This window comes from Mesocricetus auratus, unplaced genomic scaffold (genome assembly GCF_017639785.1).
Source record: "Mesocricetus auratus isolate SY011 unplaced genomic scaffold, BCM_Maur_2.0 Super-Scaffold_4256, whole genome shotgun sequence".
Lineage (NCBI taxonomy): Eukaryota > Metazoa > Chordata > Mammalia > Rodentia > Cricetidae > Mesocricetus > Mesocricetus auratus.
The window spans coordinates 72992159-73008446 of record NW_024429182.1 but is presented as its reverse complement, the minus strand read 5'-3'; the positions used below and the strand labels follow the sequence as shown (position 1 = coordinate 73008446).

The 16288-nt window shown below is 52.6% G+C and overlaps 1 protein-coding gene across 2 annotated transcripts in view; it reads left to right on the top strand.

The window, feature by feature from the left end:
- The window catches only part of Sbk1 (SH3 domain binding kinase 1), a 42686-nt gene extending 28702 nt beyond the window's left edge, over positions 1 to 13984 (top strand). For both annotated transcript variants that reach the window (XM_040754689.1, XM_005064444.4), the window contains exons 2-4: positions 8804 to 9036; positions 10064 to 10266; positions 10814 to 13984. In XM_040754689.1, coding sequence (XP_040610623.1) covers positions 8811 to 9036; positions 10064 to 10266; positions 10814 to 11623 — 1239 coding nt within the window. In that variant the 5' untranslated portion in view covers positions 8804 to 8810 and the 3' untranslated portion in view covers positions 11624 to 13984. The remainder of the gene's footprint in view (positions 1 to 8803; positions 9037 to 10063; positions 10267 to 10813) is intronic.
- Positions 13985 to 16288: the final 2304 nt, after the last annotated feature.

Below are 16288 nucleotides of genomic sequence, written 5' to 3'. Positions count from 1 at the left end.
CCTCCTCTAATAGGCACTACTCAAGGTGCTGTCCAGGCTTGTGGTGCTGAAGATGGGTTGGAGGGAAACCTGGGAGCTGAAGACTTAAGAGTAAAGAGGAGGATGTGGAGCCCAAGAAACTAGGGATTCAGTCCTGGTCCTGGAGCTGATAGGCTGCATGACTTTGGGCAGCCCTTCTGCGCCTCAGCTATGAAAAGAGTTGCTGCAGAGAAACTGGTCATTTTTATTCTTCACTTTAGAGAGAGTAGAACAGTGGTTACATCGGATCACAGAATGATGATGCCTGGTACCACTGCTTCCTGGATGGATGATTTTGCTATAGTGATACGACCAATCTGGGCCTGGTGGTGTATACTTGTCATTCCTCTACTTGGGAGGCTGAGGCAGGAGGGTCAAATGCTTGAGGATAGCCTGGATTACATAGCAGGACTCTTGTTTCAGAATGAGAAGGGCTGGGGATGCAACACTCGCCTAGGCTAGATCCCCAGCATAAAACACAGGAAAAAACAAAACAAAAGACACTACACTTGTCCTCAGTTTCTTCATTTGTAAGTTGGAGTCAGTAATCGTACCCATACAATGGGACAGTGTAAGGGTTCAGTGGGTCCATAGGTAGCAGCTCACTATTGTCTCTTTCTGTTGGCATCTCCACTTGTCTGTCCACAGCATCTATCTAGTGTTCCTCACAGTGCTTCCTCAAGCCACCTGGGGTCATAGCACTTCATTCCCAAGGACACCCTGGCTTTTGACCCAGCCGTCCACTGACCTGTATGACTGAGAACATGTGTAGTGCCCCTAGCCATCAGTCTGTCCATCTGCAGAATAGGGCCAACAGTCCTTCATGCGGTGCTAGAAAAATAACTGTGTGCCTGCAGGGTCACATTCAGGAAAGCCAAGATATAAAAAGTTACAACTTCCCAAACACGTAAGGAATTATTCACCAGCATTTGTCACCCCCTGGCTCAGTGCTGGGAATAGCAAGATGATTAAAGCAGGGGCTGGCTTTCAAGGAGCTCATGGCTTTCGCACTGGGTTTTAGGTACACTTGTCTGGAGTCTAGCTTGAGAGTTATATAAACCCAATCAACTGGCTTAATTAAGCCAGAACAGAAACCCACTGATTCATGAAACAAATGTCCAGGAATGTAACTGGCCTCAGGCACGCTGTGTCAGCACGTCTCTTTTGCTTCCCTGTCAGGCAGATCCCCCCCTGGTGTGACCAGCGACTGTACCCGTGTCCTCTGACTCAGTTGCACACCCAGCGTGGAGGATACGGATTCTGCACTCTTCCTGCAGAAGTCCCAAGGCTTCACTGCAGTGGGTCACCTTTGGACATATGTATTTGAGGCAGAACAATGGACCCTAATAGTAATGTAGAGAGCACCCTTGTGAACACATGGGCAGAGGGTGGGGCTGCTACCCAAAGAAAGGGGGACTGATGCTGAGCAAGGACATACCTCCCACATGGCTATTCAAGGAATCACAACAACACTGCAAAGGCCAAGTATAGTTTTGCACACCTGTAGTCCTAGCGTTTGGGAGGTGGAGGCAGAAGGATGGTGAATTCAGTGTCACCCTGGCAAGAGTGTGTCTCCAACAACAGTCACATGAACAAAACACCATTGCAGCTATGTGAGCAAGGCAAGATTGAGTCAAATCTGACTTTCAGTCTGGCTGGGGTGGAGTGTGGGGCAAAGTGCAATGACAGCCATGACGAAAATGCCACAGGCCCATTATCTTGTGTGTGGCAACTGAAAAGAGTTTATCTGAGGGAGGCAGTGCAGAGAGGGCTGAAATGTGAACTGACATCATGGAAGCCAGGGGAATGCTGCTGCAGCTCCCTGCCTTCCACGGATGGAGGGGAAGAGGTCACTGGGCTACCCTCCACTCAGCTCTGAGATTCTGCCACACAGATGCTTTTTCCGTGGGGACTTTGAGTAATCATATCCAGAGAGGTGAGGTGGCCTGCTCGAAGTATCCCTACAGATGGAAATTGCTGTAGGCCAGGCTTTTGTTAAGACACCCTTGGAGTTTGCCCTTGCCAGGGACACAGTGACGGTCCAGGACCTAAGGTAGGGGACCTGAACATAGGACAGAGAATCTTAGGACTCTAGTATAAGGGTCAGAAAGGCTTGGCCAGAACCAGGCATTGTGGCTTACTCCTGTAATCTCTTGGAAGTCAGGGGTGAGGGAACCACAGGTTCTAGGTCAGTCAGGGCAAGAGAACAAACAGGCTGGACCCTTAGACCCTGCCTTACCCCTCACAGCACCCCCCCCCCAGGTTCCAGCCTCTGCTGCACACTCCCAGGGATGGAGGATATGCTCTTCTGTGTCATGTCTGCCTGGAAAAGCCTCACAGGACAGGAACCTCAGATCTGAATCCAACTAATGCCAGCTCTGAGTCCGTGTGTGCCCCAGTACCTGTCTTGGCTTGCTGAGTGCTACTGCCACTGAGAACCTCTGACTGAGTGGTTTACAATGAGCAGAGCTATGTATCTTAGTTTAGAGGCTAGAATGTCAAGGTCAAGAGGCATCCTGTGGTAGAAGGGGGAAAGGAAACAGGGAAAGACCAGGATGAGCCTTTGAAAGGAAGCTAGCCTCTAAGCAATCTCCACGATCTGCCCTTGTTAGCAATCTTACTTATTAGTATTGGTGTGTATAGGGTGCATGGGACTGTGTACGTGGCACATGTGTATGGGTGGGCATACATGTGCCACAGCGTGAATGTGAGGATCAGAGCTCAATGGTGTGAAGTCAGTTCTCTCCTACCTTAATCCCAGCACTCGGGAGGCAGAGGCAGGCGGATCTCTGTGAGTTCGAGACCAGCCTGGTCTACAGAGCGAGTTCCAGGATAGCCTCCAAAGCCACAGAGAAACCCTGTCTCTAAAAAACCAAAAAAAAAAAAAAAAAAAAAGAGTATTCAGGGCATCGAACTCAGGTCACCAGATTTGCTCTTAAGTACCTTTACCCATGGCCATCTTCCCTGCCCTGCCCAGTTCTCCCATCCTCCTCTTCCTTTTGGTTTTTGAGACAGACTCTCTCTCTCTGTAGCTCATAGAAATCCACCTACCTCTGCCTCCCCAGTGGTGGGATTAGAGGTATGTGCCCCGACATCTGGCCAGGTCTCACTTCATATACTGTTAAAATGGCAGTTAGAACTGAGTATAGTGGCAGGAGGAGCAAGTGTTTGAGGCCAGCCTGGGCTATACAGGACACTATCTCAAAAGAGGGGGGAAGGGGGAAAGGCAAAGCCTGGGCTGTGCAGGACACTATCTCAAAAGAGGGAGGAGGGGGGAAGGGGGAAAGGCAATTAGATTATGCTGTGTGACTTGGAATATTTCTGTAAAGTAAGGATATAGCAGCAACATTACTTGCTGTGGTGGTTACTTGATTTAAATCTAGCACAGTGTGTAGAGTACCCAAAACAGACTAAATGCTTAGTAAACACAGTGACACCATTCTCCCACAGGACAGGATGAGGCAAGCCCTCTTCTCTGCAGATAGATCTCCCTCCACCCATTCCTGTGATTGCATTTTTGTCCTTGGTCTCTGTGGTCACCATTCTGGGGAGTCTGGCCATGTTCTAGGCAGGTGCAAAGCATAGTTCTGTCTCCCTGCTCTATAGCCCTTGACTGAGACCAGCACTAGCTGCTATGACAAGCCATGCCTCAGGTGGAATACACCGGAAGCTCACAGAAAAATGCAGGGTGGGTAATCTTCATCCCCTGCCTTGGGGACCCGAGCTGTACCTCCATTGTTCCTCTATCATATTTGAGGGCCTCTGCTCAAGCCAGCATCTGGGAAGACTCTGCAACTGGAAAAAGCCCTGAGCTGGCAGTAACACATGTCACCTGTGTCCTCACCCCAGTGGGGGAAGCCAGCCGCATGACCACATGAAGAAGGCTGACAAGTGTGGTGACTGTACTGTAGAGGAGACTTTGCTAGCAGCTGGCTCCCTGCCATAGCCACAGATGAGCCGCTCACCCTTGAGCCTCTGTTACTATCTGTAGAACAGAAAACGCCACCCGATAGCGGCAGTGGCTGCGCGGATCTGTACATTTACTCGAGTCACTAGCGTGTTCATGGGCGTGTATAAGTCACACCGCAGGTAACTGCTTTTACAACACAGGCAGCTCCTTGCCCTCCCCTCAGGGTTTTGTGAGGACTCAGCAAGGAGGAATTTGCCAAACTGGTGCATTGCATGTGTGCTCGTGTTTGTATGTCTGTGTGTATGCATATGCTTATGGCTTGTGTGTGTTTGTCTCTGCTTATGGTAAGGAATGAGAGTCCCAAAGCACTGTGAGCTGGGTGCTGTGCTGGGTGTAGCATCATGGGGTGGCGCCCAACCCAGGCTGCCTGCCAACAGGAAGTGGTAGGCGGTTCAGTCTTGATTCTCGCTTGGGAAACCCTCCCCCATTATGGTAGCCTTCCAGCCTGTGGCGGAGCCAGGATGGCCATGCTTGCACACTAGGCTGCCCATCTCAGTCTCCTGGAGTATGCACAAATCAGATGGTCAAGACAGCGGTCCATGGTGGGTGGGGAAAAGCTCCAGACCAGCTGCACAGATGGGTGTCGGGGCCAGTAGGGGACACACCCTGGAAGTTCACCACCTAAAGGGTCTCTTGGGATAGCAGTTGTCACCCACAGTGTGGGTGGATGCCCTGCTGAGTACCAGCAAAGAGGAAGCAGAGGTCAGCAGAGACCCGTTTCCTGGTGCTGGGAGTTCACAGGGTCAGAGTCCATAGATGGGTCCATTCCAGAAGATGTTTGTCAGTACCTGAAGGACAGTGCTCCCCCAGTGTCAGATGTGTCTATCTTTCCAATCACTCAGGAGCTAGACATGTCGTGCTTCACTCAGCCTCAAATTATGTATACCAGGAACCACGTGACATCGCTGTGAGGAACAAACGGGTGGCACCACACAGCCAACAGGAGCTGTGAAGATGACATGGGTGTGCTTGGCTGAGACTCCACCCAGCTACTGCAGGATCTGGGTGTATTGTTCCCGACACTTGTTTTGGGAGAGAACTGTTTTAAAGGATGGAATTTGGATTCAGTTCCGATGCTAGCTGTGTGACTGTGGGCAGACCGCTTGGTTGTTGTGCTTGGTTTCATCATATAACTACTACATTGTAGAGTTAAGAAGATTAGCGGCTGCAGTAGGTACTACATTGTAGAGTTAAGAAGATTAGCGGCTGCAGTAGGTACAGTCTGGCTAATGTTTCTTGTTTGGGGTTTTTTGTTTTTGCTTTGTTTTTTTTTGTTTGTTTGGTTTGGGGTATTTTTGTATTTGTTTGTTTTGTGACAGGGTTTCTCTCTGTGGCTCTGACTGTCCTGGAGCTGGATCTTGTAGATCAGGCTGGCCTTGAACTCATAGAGATCCGCCTGCCTCTGCCTCCCGAGTGCTGGGATTAAAGGCGTGCACCCCCAATGCCCCACATTTTGTTATCTTTAATATATGTATAAACTGAGCCCAAGACTGACTGTAGGTCACCCAGATGAAATGGCTCACAGTGGGATCCAGGCCCAGGCCATCTCTGCAGCTCCCCACTGTGTGTCTATGTCATGTTTGGTAAGTAGGAGGCAGCATGTACCTGAAGGATTGACATAGCAGCAGGGACAGACATGTGGATTCAGTCACTGCCTCTTGCTGACACCTTGTGGAGAGCATGACAATGGGAAGAGGGTGGCTGGGTATCCCCAACACTTAGCCAGTAAATTTAGGGGGTGAAACAGAGAGAATGGAATTGGTCTGACCTCTGTCTTGTTGACAGGTGGGCACAGCTGAGACACCCTCCCCAACATGCTCAGCAGGGGACACACAGATTTAAGCTCTTACAGTGCCAGTGTGCAGAGGCAGCAGAGGTTCATGGAGGATAGGGACCCGAGGACAGTCGCACTTAGGGAGTCAGGCAGGGGGCCAGGAAGTGGAAAGTAGAAGTTGCTTAGGAACACTGGCCTGACCAGCGGCCTCTAGCAGCCTCTAAAGTCTGCAGACGCAATGTGGGGTGGCAGTCGGAACATTGCCTTAAGTGTCCAGAGGCAGTTTTTGAGACCCAGGGGCAGGCACCTTCGGGCCTGTGTATGGAAGGAATAAAGCCTCTTGCACCTGCCAATCAAAGTCCCGGAGGACACAGAAGCCGTCTGGGATGACTGAGGAGGCTGATGCTCTAAGTGGAAGAGTTGCATCATGAGAGTACATACACCTGCACACTAGGCTGTCCTTCTCCATTTCCAGGAGTGAACACATATCAGATGGCCAGCACAGCAGCTCCCTGGTGAGTGGAGAAGGCTCCAGATGGAGAGGACTGTGTGCTTACCAGGAACCCTCAGGAAAAACCCCACACTGTCCTTGAATGGTTTGGGACAACTGCCTGAGGACACCCTCAAAACTGGTGTTCCTTCCCTTTTTAGATGAAGCCAGCCATGGGTAATAATTTATCCTCCTCATCAGATAGTTGGACATTCGACAGAACTTGTGGTCCCAGAAGCCCTGAAACTGAGAAAAACTCCCCACCCCCACCCCCCAGCTCACCAGTGTAGCCCAGTCATGACTGTGACAGAATCCTAGCCTGGGACTGGGACTCTGGACACTGGTGACAGGAGCCCAGTCAGGTAGTGAAGAAGGGGAAGAGGACTTGTTCTCCCACCATCGTCTGGGGGTTTGTGAAAGCATCACCGTGCCACAGACTAGACTCCCAGGGTGACACTGTGGCATCTCCGCTAGAGTCAAAATAAAACTTGAAAAAAGGCTGAAGCTGGGGGTGGAATGGTTCAGTGAGAACAGGGTCTATGAACAGAGCTGTTCATGAATGGAGAGCGGGAGCCTGGGGAAGTAGAAGAAGTGGGAACCAGTGCAGGGAGGGGGCCTCTGTCATCCCAGCCATTGCGGAGGATGGCACAGATGGAGCTCCGCCTATGTCTGGTGGGAGGCCAGGAAGTTTCCTCCTGATGTTCTCCTCTCTGTGTGAAGTGGGAGGCTGGGTGCTGCCTGAAAGGAAGGGAAGGCGAGGGAAAGGGCCCGGCCTGGAAGCCAGTGACTGCCCAGCGTGTATGGGGTGCTCCCAGCTTAGAATTGTAGTCCTCGTCCAAAAGGAAATGCACAGATGAGCTTGGGCTCACACCCTGGTAGCCCTGAAGCCAAGGAGAAACCACACCCTCCTTACCTGTGACCAAGTGGAGCCTGGGATGGCTGTGGCAGAGCCTGTCTGGAGCTATGACTCTGGAGACTTCGCATGCACACACCTACAGGGCACTTACTGTACCCAGGTGCTATTTAAACCTCACAGTGGCTCATGGGAAGTGGGTTCTGTTATTAAATCTCTTTATAGATGAGGAAACAGGCACAGATGTAACCCGCTCAGGGACGTCCAACTAGCAAGTGACACTTGGTCTTCAAACCCAGCCGGAGAGGCTTGGAAGTCATACATCATGTTGGGTGGAGCTCTTTGCTGTGCCCTTCAGGGTAGAGGACTCAGAATAACTGTGATGTGGGCGGGGGTTTCTGGGATGAGATGCCGCTCATGGGAGGCCCGAATGCTAACCTCCAGCGGATACACTCGTGCGCGTGTGTATGCCTGCCCTGTGCACCTGTGAGAGGTTCTGCTCATAGCACACACACACACACACACACACACAGACACACACACACACCCCGCAGCTAAGAAGGGAAGGTTCTGGATGGCTGCCTGGATGATAAGGATGGAGATAGAGCAGGCTTAGAGGAACAAAAGGAAACTGTTGGAGTGACAGATATGCTCATTATGTTGATTGCAGTGATGGCTTCATGAATATTCATGTGTTAAAACTCATCAAATCGTGTTTTAAATATGTAGTTTATCATATACCAAGCAAACCCCAGTAAAACCACAGAAAAATGAAGCAAAGCATAAGGTGGGAAACAGAAATGAGGGCCCCAAATTGGGTATTGGTTTCCCTATCACGGAGTCCATCTCCATCCTTGAATTTCACCCCATGTGGTGCTCGACTTCCCTAAGGGCAGGGCCATTCAAGGATTACCGTCTGTCTGGAAACTTACAGTAGCCATGAGGGGCTTGTCCATGAAGACGATCCCAGCTGTGGACAGAGTGGGGTCTCGGGCTGAGACCATGGAGAGAGAAAGAGCAAGATGGCTGTGGGAGAGGTCCCAGGGCCCTAGGTTTTGTGTGCACCAGAGGGGATCGTTGTCTTTGTGTGGCTACACTGGTGCTCTCCTGCCTGTGTGGGGTAAAGCGGTGTGGCTGAGGTATTTGATATGGCAGAGACTGCCTTTAACTGACCCAGCCCATGCTCCTGAGCCCATCCTGCATTTGACTGTAAAATGCCATTTGTGTGTTCACTGTGTTTACTGCTCATGTTTCTGAACCCCACGGGGAAAGATTCTGATGTACACCTGACAAACAGATGCCCCGTTGTCACTTGCGAATGAGGCTAGGGCTGTAGTCAGTGACAGATCGCATGCTTAGCATGTGCGGAGCTCTAGATTCGACCCCCCCCCTCCAGCACCGCCCACAACAGAAACCCAGAACTTGTGAATGGGAGCATATGTGTGGCTGCTGCTGTGTGACATAAACCTGTGTGCTTGCTGGGCACTGTGTGGGTTAGAGCGTGAGACAAATGGGTCTGTGACACACAGTGCTAACGAGGGACAGTGACTATCTCCAGAAACTTAGGGGATGGTGACAGGGTTGACAGTAACTAGCATTCCTTGTGGCCCAGCTGGGAATTTCCTAGGTGCTGGGGAATCGGGAGGTAGATGGAGCAGGCGACTTGCTTGCCACTCATCATGCCATACCCCACAACAGGGAGAAGATGAGCGTGGGCTGCCCTGAGCCTGAACCGCTCCACTCCCTGCCTTGCTGTGGGCCGGGGGCCGCCCCTGTTCCAGGCACAGGTGTGCCCCTCCTCACAGAGGACATGCAGGCGCTCACACTACGCACACTGGCTGCCAGCGACGTTACCAAGCACTATGAGCTTGTCCGGGAGCTGGGTAAAGGGACCTATGGGAAGGTTGACCTGGTGGCTTACAAGGGCACAGGTGAGTATTGGTAGGGTGGCAGGATATTAAGGTTGGGGTGGGGGCATGCCTGGGCTGAGGGACAAGCTACTTTGGGGCCACCTGGGTGCCTTTGAGACAGATGGGCACAGGGACAGGACACTGCTGAAGTCATGATTGGAAGACATTGGTGACACCTGATGCTAGGGAGCTAGACAGGGGTGAGGGCAGGTACTTGGGTACAGGACACTGTATTTAGAGGGCATAGGGAGATGGCTCTATGGGGTTGGTCTGGATATGTTTCTTCAATAATGACACAGACCCTGATGCTCAGCCAGTTAGCCAAGGCCACAGAGCACCTTGGATTTGAACTAGGATGACACTCTACTTGCCAGGGCATGAGGAACCTCAGGGACAACTAAGCAGCAGGAGGAACACTTACTGCTTTCTGTGTGACCCTGGGCAGTGAACCCATTTCCTCTTTAGCAAAGAAGGGAATCCATGCTGACCTTGCTGGGTCATTGATGAGTTTGTGGCTAAGGTGAAGTGCCTGAAGTGCCGAAAGCAGGGCCTGTGGTGTGTAGCCTTCTGTTGCTATCGCATAGCCGCATGCCCAGCAGGATACACATCCCTGCCCAGTTTCGGGAACCAGTGCCCCACGGGGGCTTCTCCTATCCACCCATTGGCTAGCACCTGCTGAGCACCTATTGTGTAGTGAATTCTGGAGACAACAACACAAGGCACATTCCTCAGCCTCAGGGAATGTTTTAGCTGGAGAGACTCATGACAGGTGAGAGTAGAGTAGTTGGGGGGGGGGGGGGGGGGGAACAGCTTGGGGTAGAAGGCTGCAAGCATTCCTGGCTGTTTTTTCTCACCAAGGGCTGCAATGTAGAAGACCTATAGGTCAGCCCTATCTGCTGGGTTGACTTAGGTATTCCTTTGCTGTGCCATGAGGACGTCATACTGACCGGGTCCACAGCCTTATTGCAGAAACAGATTGTACCGCCAGATTGGGGGGGGCATATCTGTGAGGGAGAGGGTCTCACTGTTGTTGCTGTGGCCCTGCCAGGCACCAAAATGGCCCTGAAATTTGTGAATAAGAGCAAGACAAAGCTGAAAAATTTCCTGCGTGAGGTGAGCATCACCAACAGCCTGTCATCCAGCCCCTTCATCATCAAGGTCTTCGATGTGGTCTTCGAGACTGAGGAATGCTATGTCTTTGCCCAGGAATACGCCCCTGCTGGGGACCTGTTTGACATCATCCCTCCCCAGGTACTTCTGATAGTGGCAAGAGAGGGCATGGGCTTTGGGGCTTCCGAGTATGAAATCCGGAAGCAGTAAGCAGGGTATGGTAGTGCATGCCTGTAATCCCAACAACTGGGAGGTGAGGCAGGGGTGGAAAGATCATGGGTTTTACACCAGCTTGGGCAGAGTAGTGAGACCCTATCCCAAGAAACTGGGAGGGTAGCTTAGTGGTCTAGCATACATACAAGCCTGGGTTGACTGCTCCACACTGCAAATAAGCAAATGAACAAGTACTGAGGTCCCAGAGGAGTTAGCCCTGGAGTAAGTAGAGAGGGTTTTGGTACTTGGTTTGCATCTTTCCCCTTGTTAAAGGCTGGGGTCTAAAGACACCTAGCAAAGGAACATGTATCCCGCCAGGCTGGGAGGACAAGCAGGTACGAGGATCACGGCAGGCCCAGAGGACAGCAGGAGAGTTGTGGTTCCCAAGTGAGCAGGTGGCAGGGCCTGAAAGAAGGAACTGGGGTGAGGGCAGGCGGGCCTGGCTACCCCTGAGCAGCTCTCCCTGTACCCGCAGGTGGGGCTCCCCGAGGACACGGTAAAGCGCTGTGTACAGCAGCTGGGGCTGGCACTGGACTTCATGCACAGCAGGCAGCTTGTACACCGCGACATCAAGCCCGAGAATGTGCTGCTGTTTGACCGTGAGTGCCGCCGTGTGAAGCTGGCTGATTTCGGCATGACACGGCGCGTGGGCTGCCGTGTAAAGCGTGTGAGCGGCACCATACCCTACACCGCACCTGAGGTGTGCCAGGCGGGCCGTGCCGATGGCTTCGCGGTGGACACAGGCGTGGATGTGTGGGCCTTCGGCGTGCTTATATTCTGCGTGCTCACCGGCAACTTCCCATGGGAGGCTGCATCGGGCGCTGATGCCTTCTTCGAGGAGTTTGTGCGCTGGCAGCGGGGCCGCCTACCCGGGCTGCCATCACAGTGGCGCCGCTTCACCGAGCCTGCGTTACGCATGTTCCAGCGGCTGCTTGCTCTGGAGCCCGAGCGACGCGGGCCTGCCAAGGAAGTCTTCCGCTTCCTCAAGCACGAGCTCACATCTGAGCTCCGGCGGCGGCCCTCACACCGTGCACGCAAACCACCCGGGGACCGCCTGCCTGGGCCCCTGCGCCTCGAGGCTCCTGCACCGCTCAAGCGTACTGTGCTCACCGAGAGTGGCAGCGGCCCGCGGTCCTCACCGCCCAGCGTGGTCCCGGTGCCCGTGCCCGTGCCTGTGCCCGAGGCTGGTCTGGCTCCACCCGCGCCCCCGGGCAGGACCGACGGCCGTGCAGACAAGAGCAAAGGGCAGGTGGTGCTGGCCACGGCCATCGAGATCTGCGTCTGAGTTGCTGGGAGCAGCATAGCTGCTCCGGGAAGCCTTGTGTGCTCCAACCCACACTGGGGACATGGAGCATCAACTGCAGGGCGTGGCGGGAGGGAGTAGCGTAGACTAGGAGGCCCAGACACCGGGGTCGGTGGTGGGCTGGTGACATAGCTAGCAGATGACCATGTGTGTGGCTGGTCTCAGCCTAGAGGAGCTGAGGCACCTGACAAAGGCTGGGAGCTTGTAGGCCAGACTGAGCTCTGGAAGCTGAACACTCCTGGCGCTTCACACCCCTTGGCAGACCACCCTATAATCTTCCATCCAAACCTGGGCACAGAACGGGGGCTTTGTTGTTAGGCAGAGATGGGCGTGAGACCCTTGGAAACTGGCTGGGGACAGGCACTGGGTGACAGTAGTGGTGCCCAGGAGATCAGAGGGAGAGGCCAAGCCCCCTAAATGTAGCAGAAGTGTGCAGAACAGACCTGAATATCTAGCGATACCCCCTCACCTCCTCCTGCTGATGCGGACTTTGAACCCAGAAGGGAGAGCCACTACTGCAGCCACGATACCATTGGGAACAGAGTTCCAGTAGGTGCCCCTCCTGGGGGTAGGGAACAGATGGCAGGAGAATAGGAGGCTTGGCACTCCTGTGTCCCTAGGGCAAGGGAGTGCGTTCACAGCCCAGCTGCTCCTTCCCTGGGCACTCAGCAAGCAGGCAGACGACTGTGCCAGTTATTCCTGGGTTTCTGTCAACGTCACATGTATGAGCTTCAGTTGTAGGCCAGTACCCTTGCAGGGGAGGAACCCATCCACGGATGGGCCAGGAAATTGTTGAAATGGGAGTGAGTGTGATGTGTGTCTGGTGACTTGAGTGTCCAGATACCTTACCAGGCAGCTGCCGAGAACCAGGCCTGTGTTTTACCACACTCCTCAGGGAATCCCAGGAGACATCTGCTGTTGGCTCAGGCAGCACAACAGGAATTCACCTTGCCCCGGCTCCCCCTTGGGACCCCTACTCAATGTGGAGGCTTAGGGGGCCCTGCAATAACCTCAACATTCTGCCTGGCACCACCCACTCACCAACCTGGGTTGCCTCTCCTAGGGTCCCTCCAAAAGTCCTGGGTCATTCTAGGAGGTTCCATCTTGGGGCTGGCTGGTTGGCTACAAGGGGCACCAACCACCCCTCAGCCTGGAGCCCCCACCTCTCTATATACCCCTCATTCCCACCACAAAGGGCTATAGGGCTCCCTGCCCTGCCTGAGTCCAGTTTACAAACTGTGGTTGCTCCAGGGCCCGGTCCCTCTTTCCTGGGGTGCCACCTCTTCCCTAGTGGACACAGGGCCCATATATGCCAGGTAAGTAGCAAACTCCTCCTCCTGCCAAGAGCCGAATCTCAGAAGGCCCCCACCACTGCCCTGGCCTACCTGGGGCCATCAGGCCCCCCTCCCCAGCCGCTACTTCTCCTCATGCCTTAGGCCTCTCCACCCTGATCTGCAATAACAAGGAAGCGAGATTCCACGGTAGACATCCCGCATCCGGCGTGCGCCCTCTCTCTGTTGAGGTCCTGTGTGGGAGGCCTCTCCCTTGTAGTGTCTAGGATGGTAGTCCTCAGAAGAGACTTTAGGTACGTAGCCCAGCCCCACTGTTCAGAGGCAGCAGCCAGTCTGGCCCTGAACCAAACTCAGATTGGGTCAGGTTCCACCCTTGCAGCCACCACTGGTCTTGTCTCTGTCAGTAGGGTTGGGACCCTTTGCCCTTTAGGAGAGGTGTTGGTTACAGATGTTTACCTCAGTCTGTCACTGTTGAAGAAACAAAAAAAATAATTATAGCAAAAAAAATGAATAACATCGTAGACATGGAGACTTAGAAGACAAAAAACACAGAAGAAACCTCCCCCTTTGCAATTTTTCTGTGAAGGTATAGTTTGTTCATGTACGCACACACTTGTGCGTGTCTCTGTCTTGCCCCAGGGCAGGCCAGCTCGTCTACTGACACCTGTCCCAGCCTGTGTGTCCTCACTGCCCCTGTCCTTTGGTGCTTCCCAGGGGCCCCTTTGAGCTGGCTTGTGGGGTGTAGGGGAGCCCTGGATAGGAGGTGGAGCCTTCAGTTAGCTAGAGGTCTCCCACCAGATCCTGTGAGCAGAGGCCCCACAGCTGTGTGAGCTCCCTGGGCCCACAGCACAGTGCTGGTGGTTGGCATCTGTCCAAGTCTGGGGCAGGGCCTGGGTTGAACCCAAGTCCTCCAGCCTCATACTCCTGTCTTGCCTCCCCTATCCCATGTGTTGTAAATACTCTGGCATCCTTTGGCCCTGCGGAGGTTTTTAAATGTGTTATTTACTTCTCTAACTGACAATTGCTATAAAATAAAAATTGAGAAAAACGATTGTTTGGACTGCAAGGTGGGAGGGTGCACGGGTCTCCCCCAGCACAGCATGCTGGCATGCTCTGGGGTAGCGTCTGCAGTGTCCAGGCTAGGACTGAAGGGGACGGGCCAAGAATTGTCCTGGCTTGGAATTCAGCTTCAGCTTAGACTCATTCAGCACAGGCAGAACAGAAACTCCATGTCTACCACCCTTGGCAGTATTTAGCAAGCAAACATGGTGAACATACCAGTGGTGCAAACGTGAGTTGAACAGACAAGGCGCAGCCCTCAACAGTGACTGCAAATGATGGAAGCAGGCTGCTCACAGAAGACCAGGCTGGGGAACATGACTCAGGTCAGCAGGTTTGGAGATGCCAGGGAAAGTTCTGGAAAGACAAGCCAGAGAATTCTTTTGTATTATTATTTTAATTTTAAATAGCTTGTTTTACATGTCAATCCCAGTTCCCTCTCCCTCCCCTCCTCCTGCACCCCCCCACCATCTCCCCCATCTTCCCACCCTATTGCCAATTCCTTCCACATAGGGGATATCTAGAGTCTGTCATTTCACTCAGGGTAGGGTCCAGGCACTCCCCTAAGAGTCCAGCAAGCCAGAGAATTCTAAGTTAACTGGGCAAGGGCACATTGGGGCAGTAGGAATGGTCTCAGCCAAGTAAAAGTTACAATGATGGGGGAGCATATGATTAATCAAAGAAATATTAATTACCTACTATGCCAGCTGAACAGTTGCCTGCTTTCAGACCCACTCCTGTCAAGACTTGACCACCTAACACACCCTCCATGCCCGCCTTGGGTGCAGCAACCCCCCCCAACAGCTTTCCTGCTGGCCTCCCAGCAACTCTGGAATCCCCTCAAGTTCTGGCAGCTCCAGCCATTCTTCCCTACTGAAAGACCTATTGTTTTGATAAGAAATCCTAAGCAGCTCCCTATGACGTCCAAGTCAAAGCTGGGGTCCCTAGAGTGGTCCTGCAGGCTCTGCCTGGTTTGGCAGTTGCTGGCCAGCCTCATTCCACCACTTCTCCTGGCACCACTTGCTGCCCGAGTCCTCTTCCTCTCCCATGGACGCCCAGCATGCCTGCACCCCACCCCCGGCTTTTAACTTCCCCCTGACCCCCAGGCCTTCCCAGGACTCCTTCCTCCCCTCCCGTTCCTCGGCCCCTTGCTCAGATCCAAAGGAAAGTCTCCATCGAGCAGAAGCACGGTGCTTCCTTGCAGCCACTTGCAGTCCCGTGTTTGTCATCCTGTCTCCTGTCTAGACTGGAAGTGCCTGAAGAGCAGATGCCGGGGAGAGCAAGCCGCTGCTCCCTGTCTCTTCTGTACCTGACACAGGGCACATTAAAGAAACTACATCAAACTATGTCACAATTTGTCAAATTCATGAATGAACATCCAGTACTCTCTTGGTTGGGTCTAAGTAAAGCAAGGCACAATTCCTAGCTCGTGCTTTGAAGTTCAGTTTCTAAGACAAAATACTTAACAGGTTAAATAATTATTCATGAAATGGAAGAAGGGAAAGAAAAAGAAAAACGCCAGTCGGAGCAGATCAGAGGTGAGAACTCTTGCCCAAGGTTAAATAAAAGTTTTTTCAGTGTGCCTGGCACTTCTCTGAAATGATGGAAGTGCAAACAGCATGCGTCCTAGCTTGGTGTTTACCACCTCCCGGGTTACCGGAGGAGAATGTCAATATTTACCACCAGGGGGCGTGAACCTCCTACTGCTGTGAAATCTAACACTTTCCTGCAGCCTATGGAGAGAAAATAATTGCCCTGCTGGGCCAATGTTTTACTCATAGAGAATCTGGCCTCACTACATGTGACAAGAGGATCCACTGCCCCCACATCCCCTGAGATGTTTAATTTGGGGTCTCAGTGTCCTTTCCTGTCCAGATTCTTTATTCTAGACTAATTGAATATCTAACCTTCCAGTTGGGCCAATGAGATGGCTCATATGGTAAGAGTGTCTTAGCACCACCATGAGTTGGTTCCCTGGAACACACATGGTAGGAGAGAAACTGGGTTCTGTGAGCTGTCTTTACTTATTTATTTATTTAGGTTTTTCAAGACAGGGTTTCTCTGTGTCCTAGAACTCACTCTGTAGACCAGGCTGGCCTTGAACACTCCTGCCTCTGCCTCCCGAGTGCTGACCTTAAAGGTGTGCACAACCACACCTGGTGTCAGTTGTCTGTTGGCCTCCATATTCCCCCGCAATCCACATGTGTCTCTACTCCAATAAGTAGATAGATATAGTTTTTTAAAGTTCCAGTTGACATTGAACTTCAGAAGTAAGTTCCTTTTCTGCACAAAATGT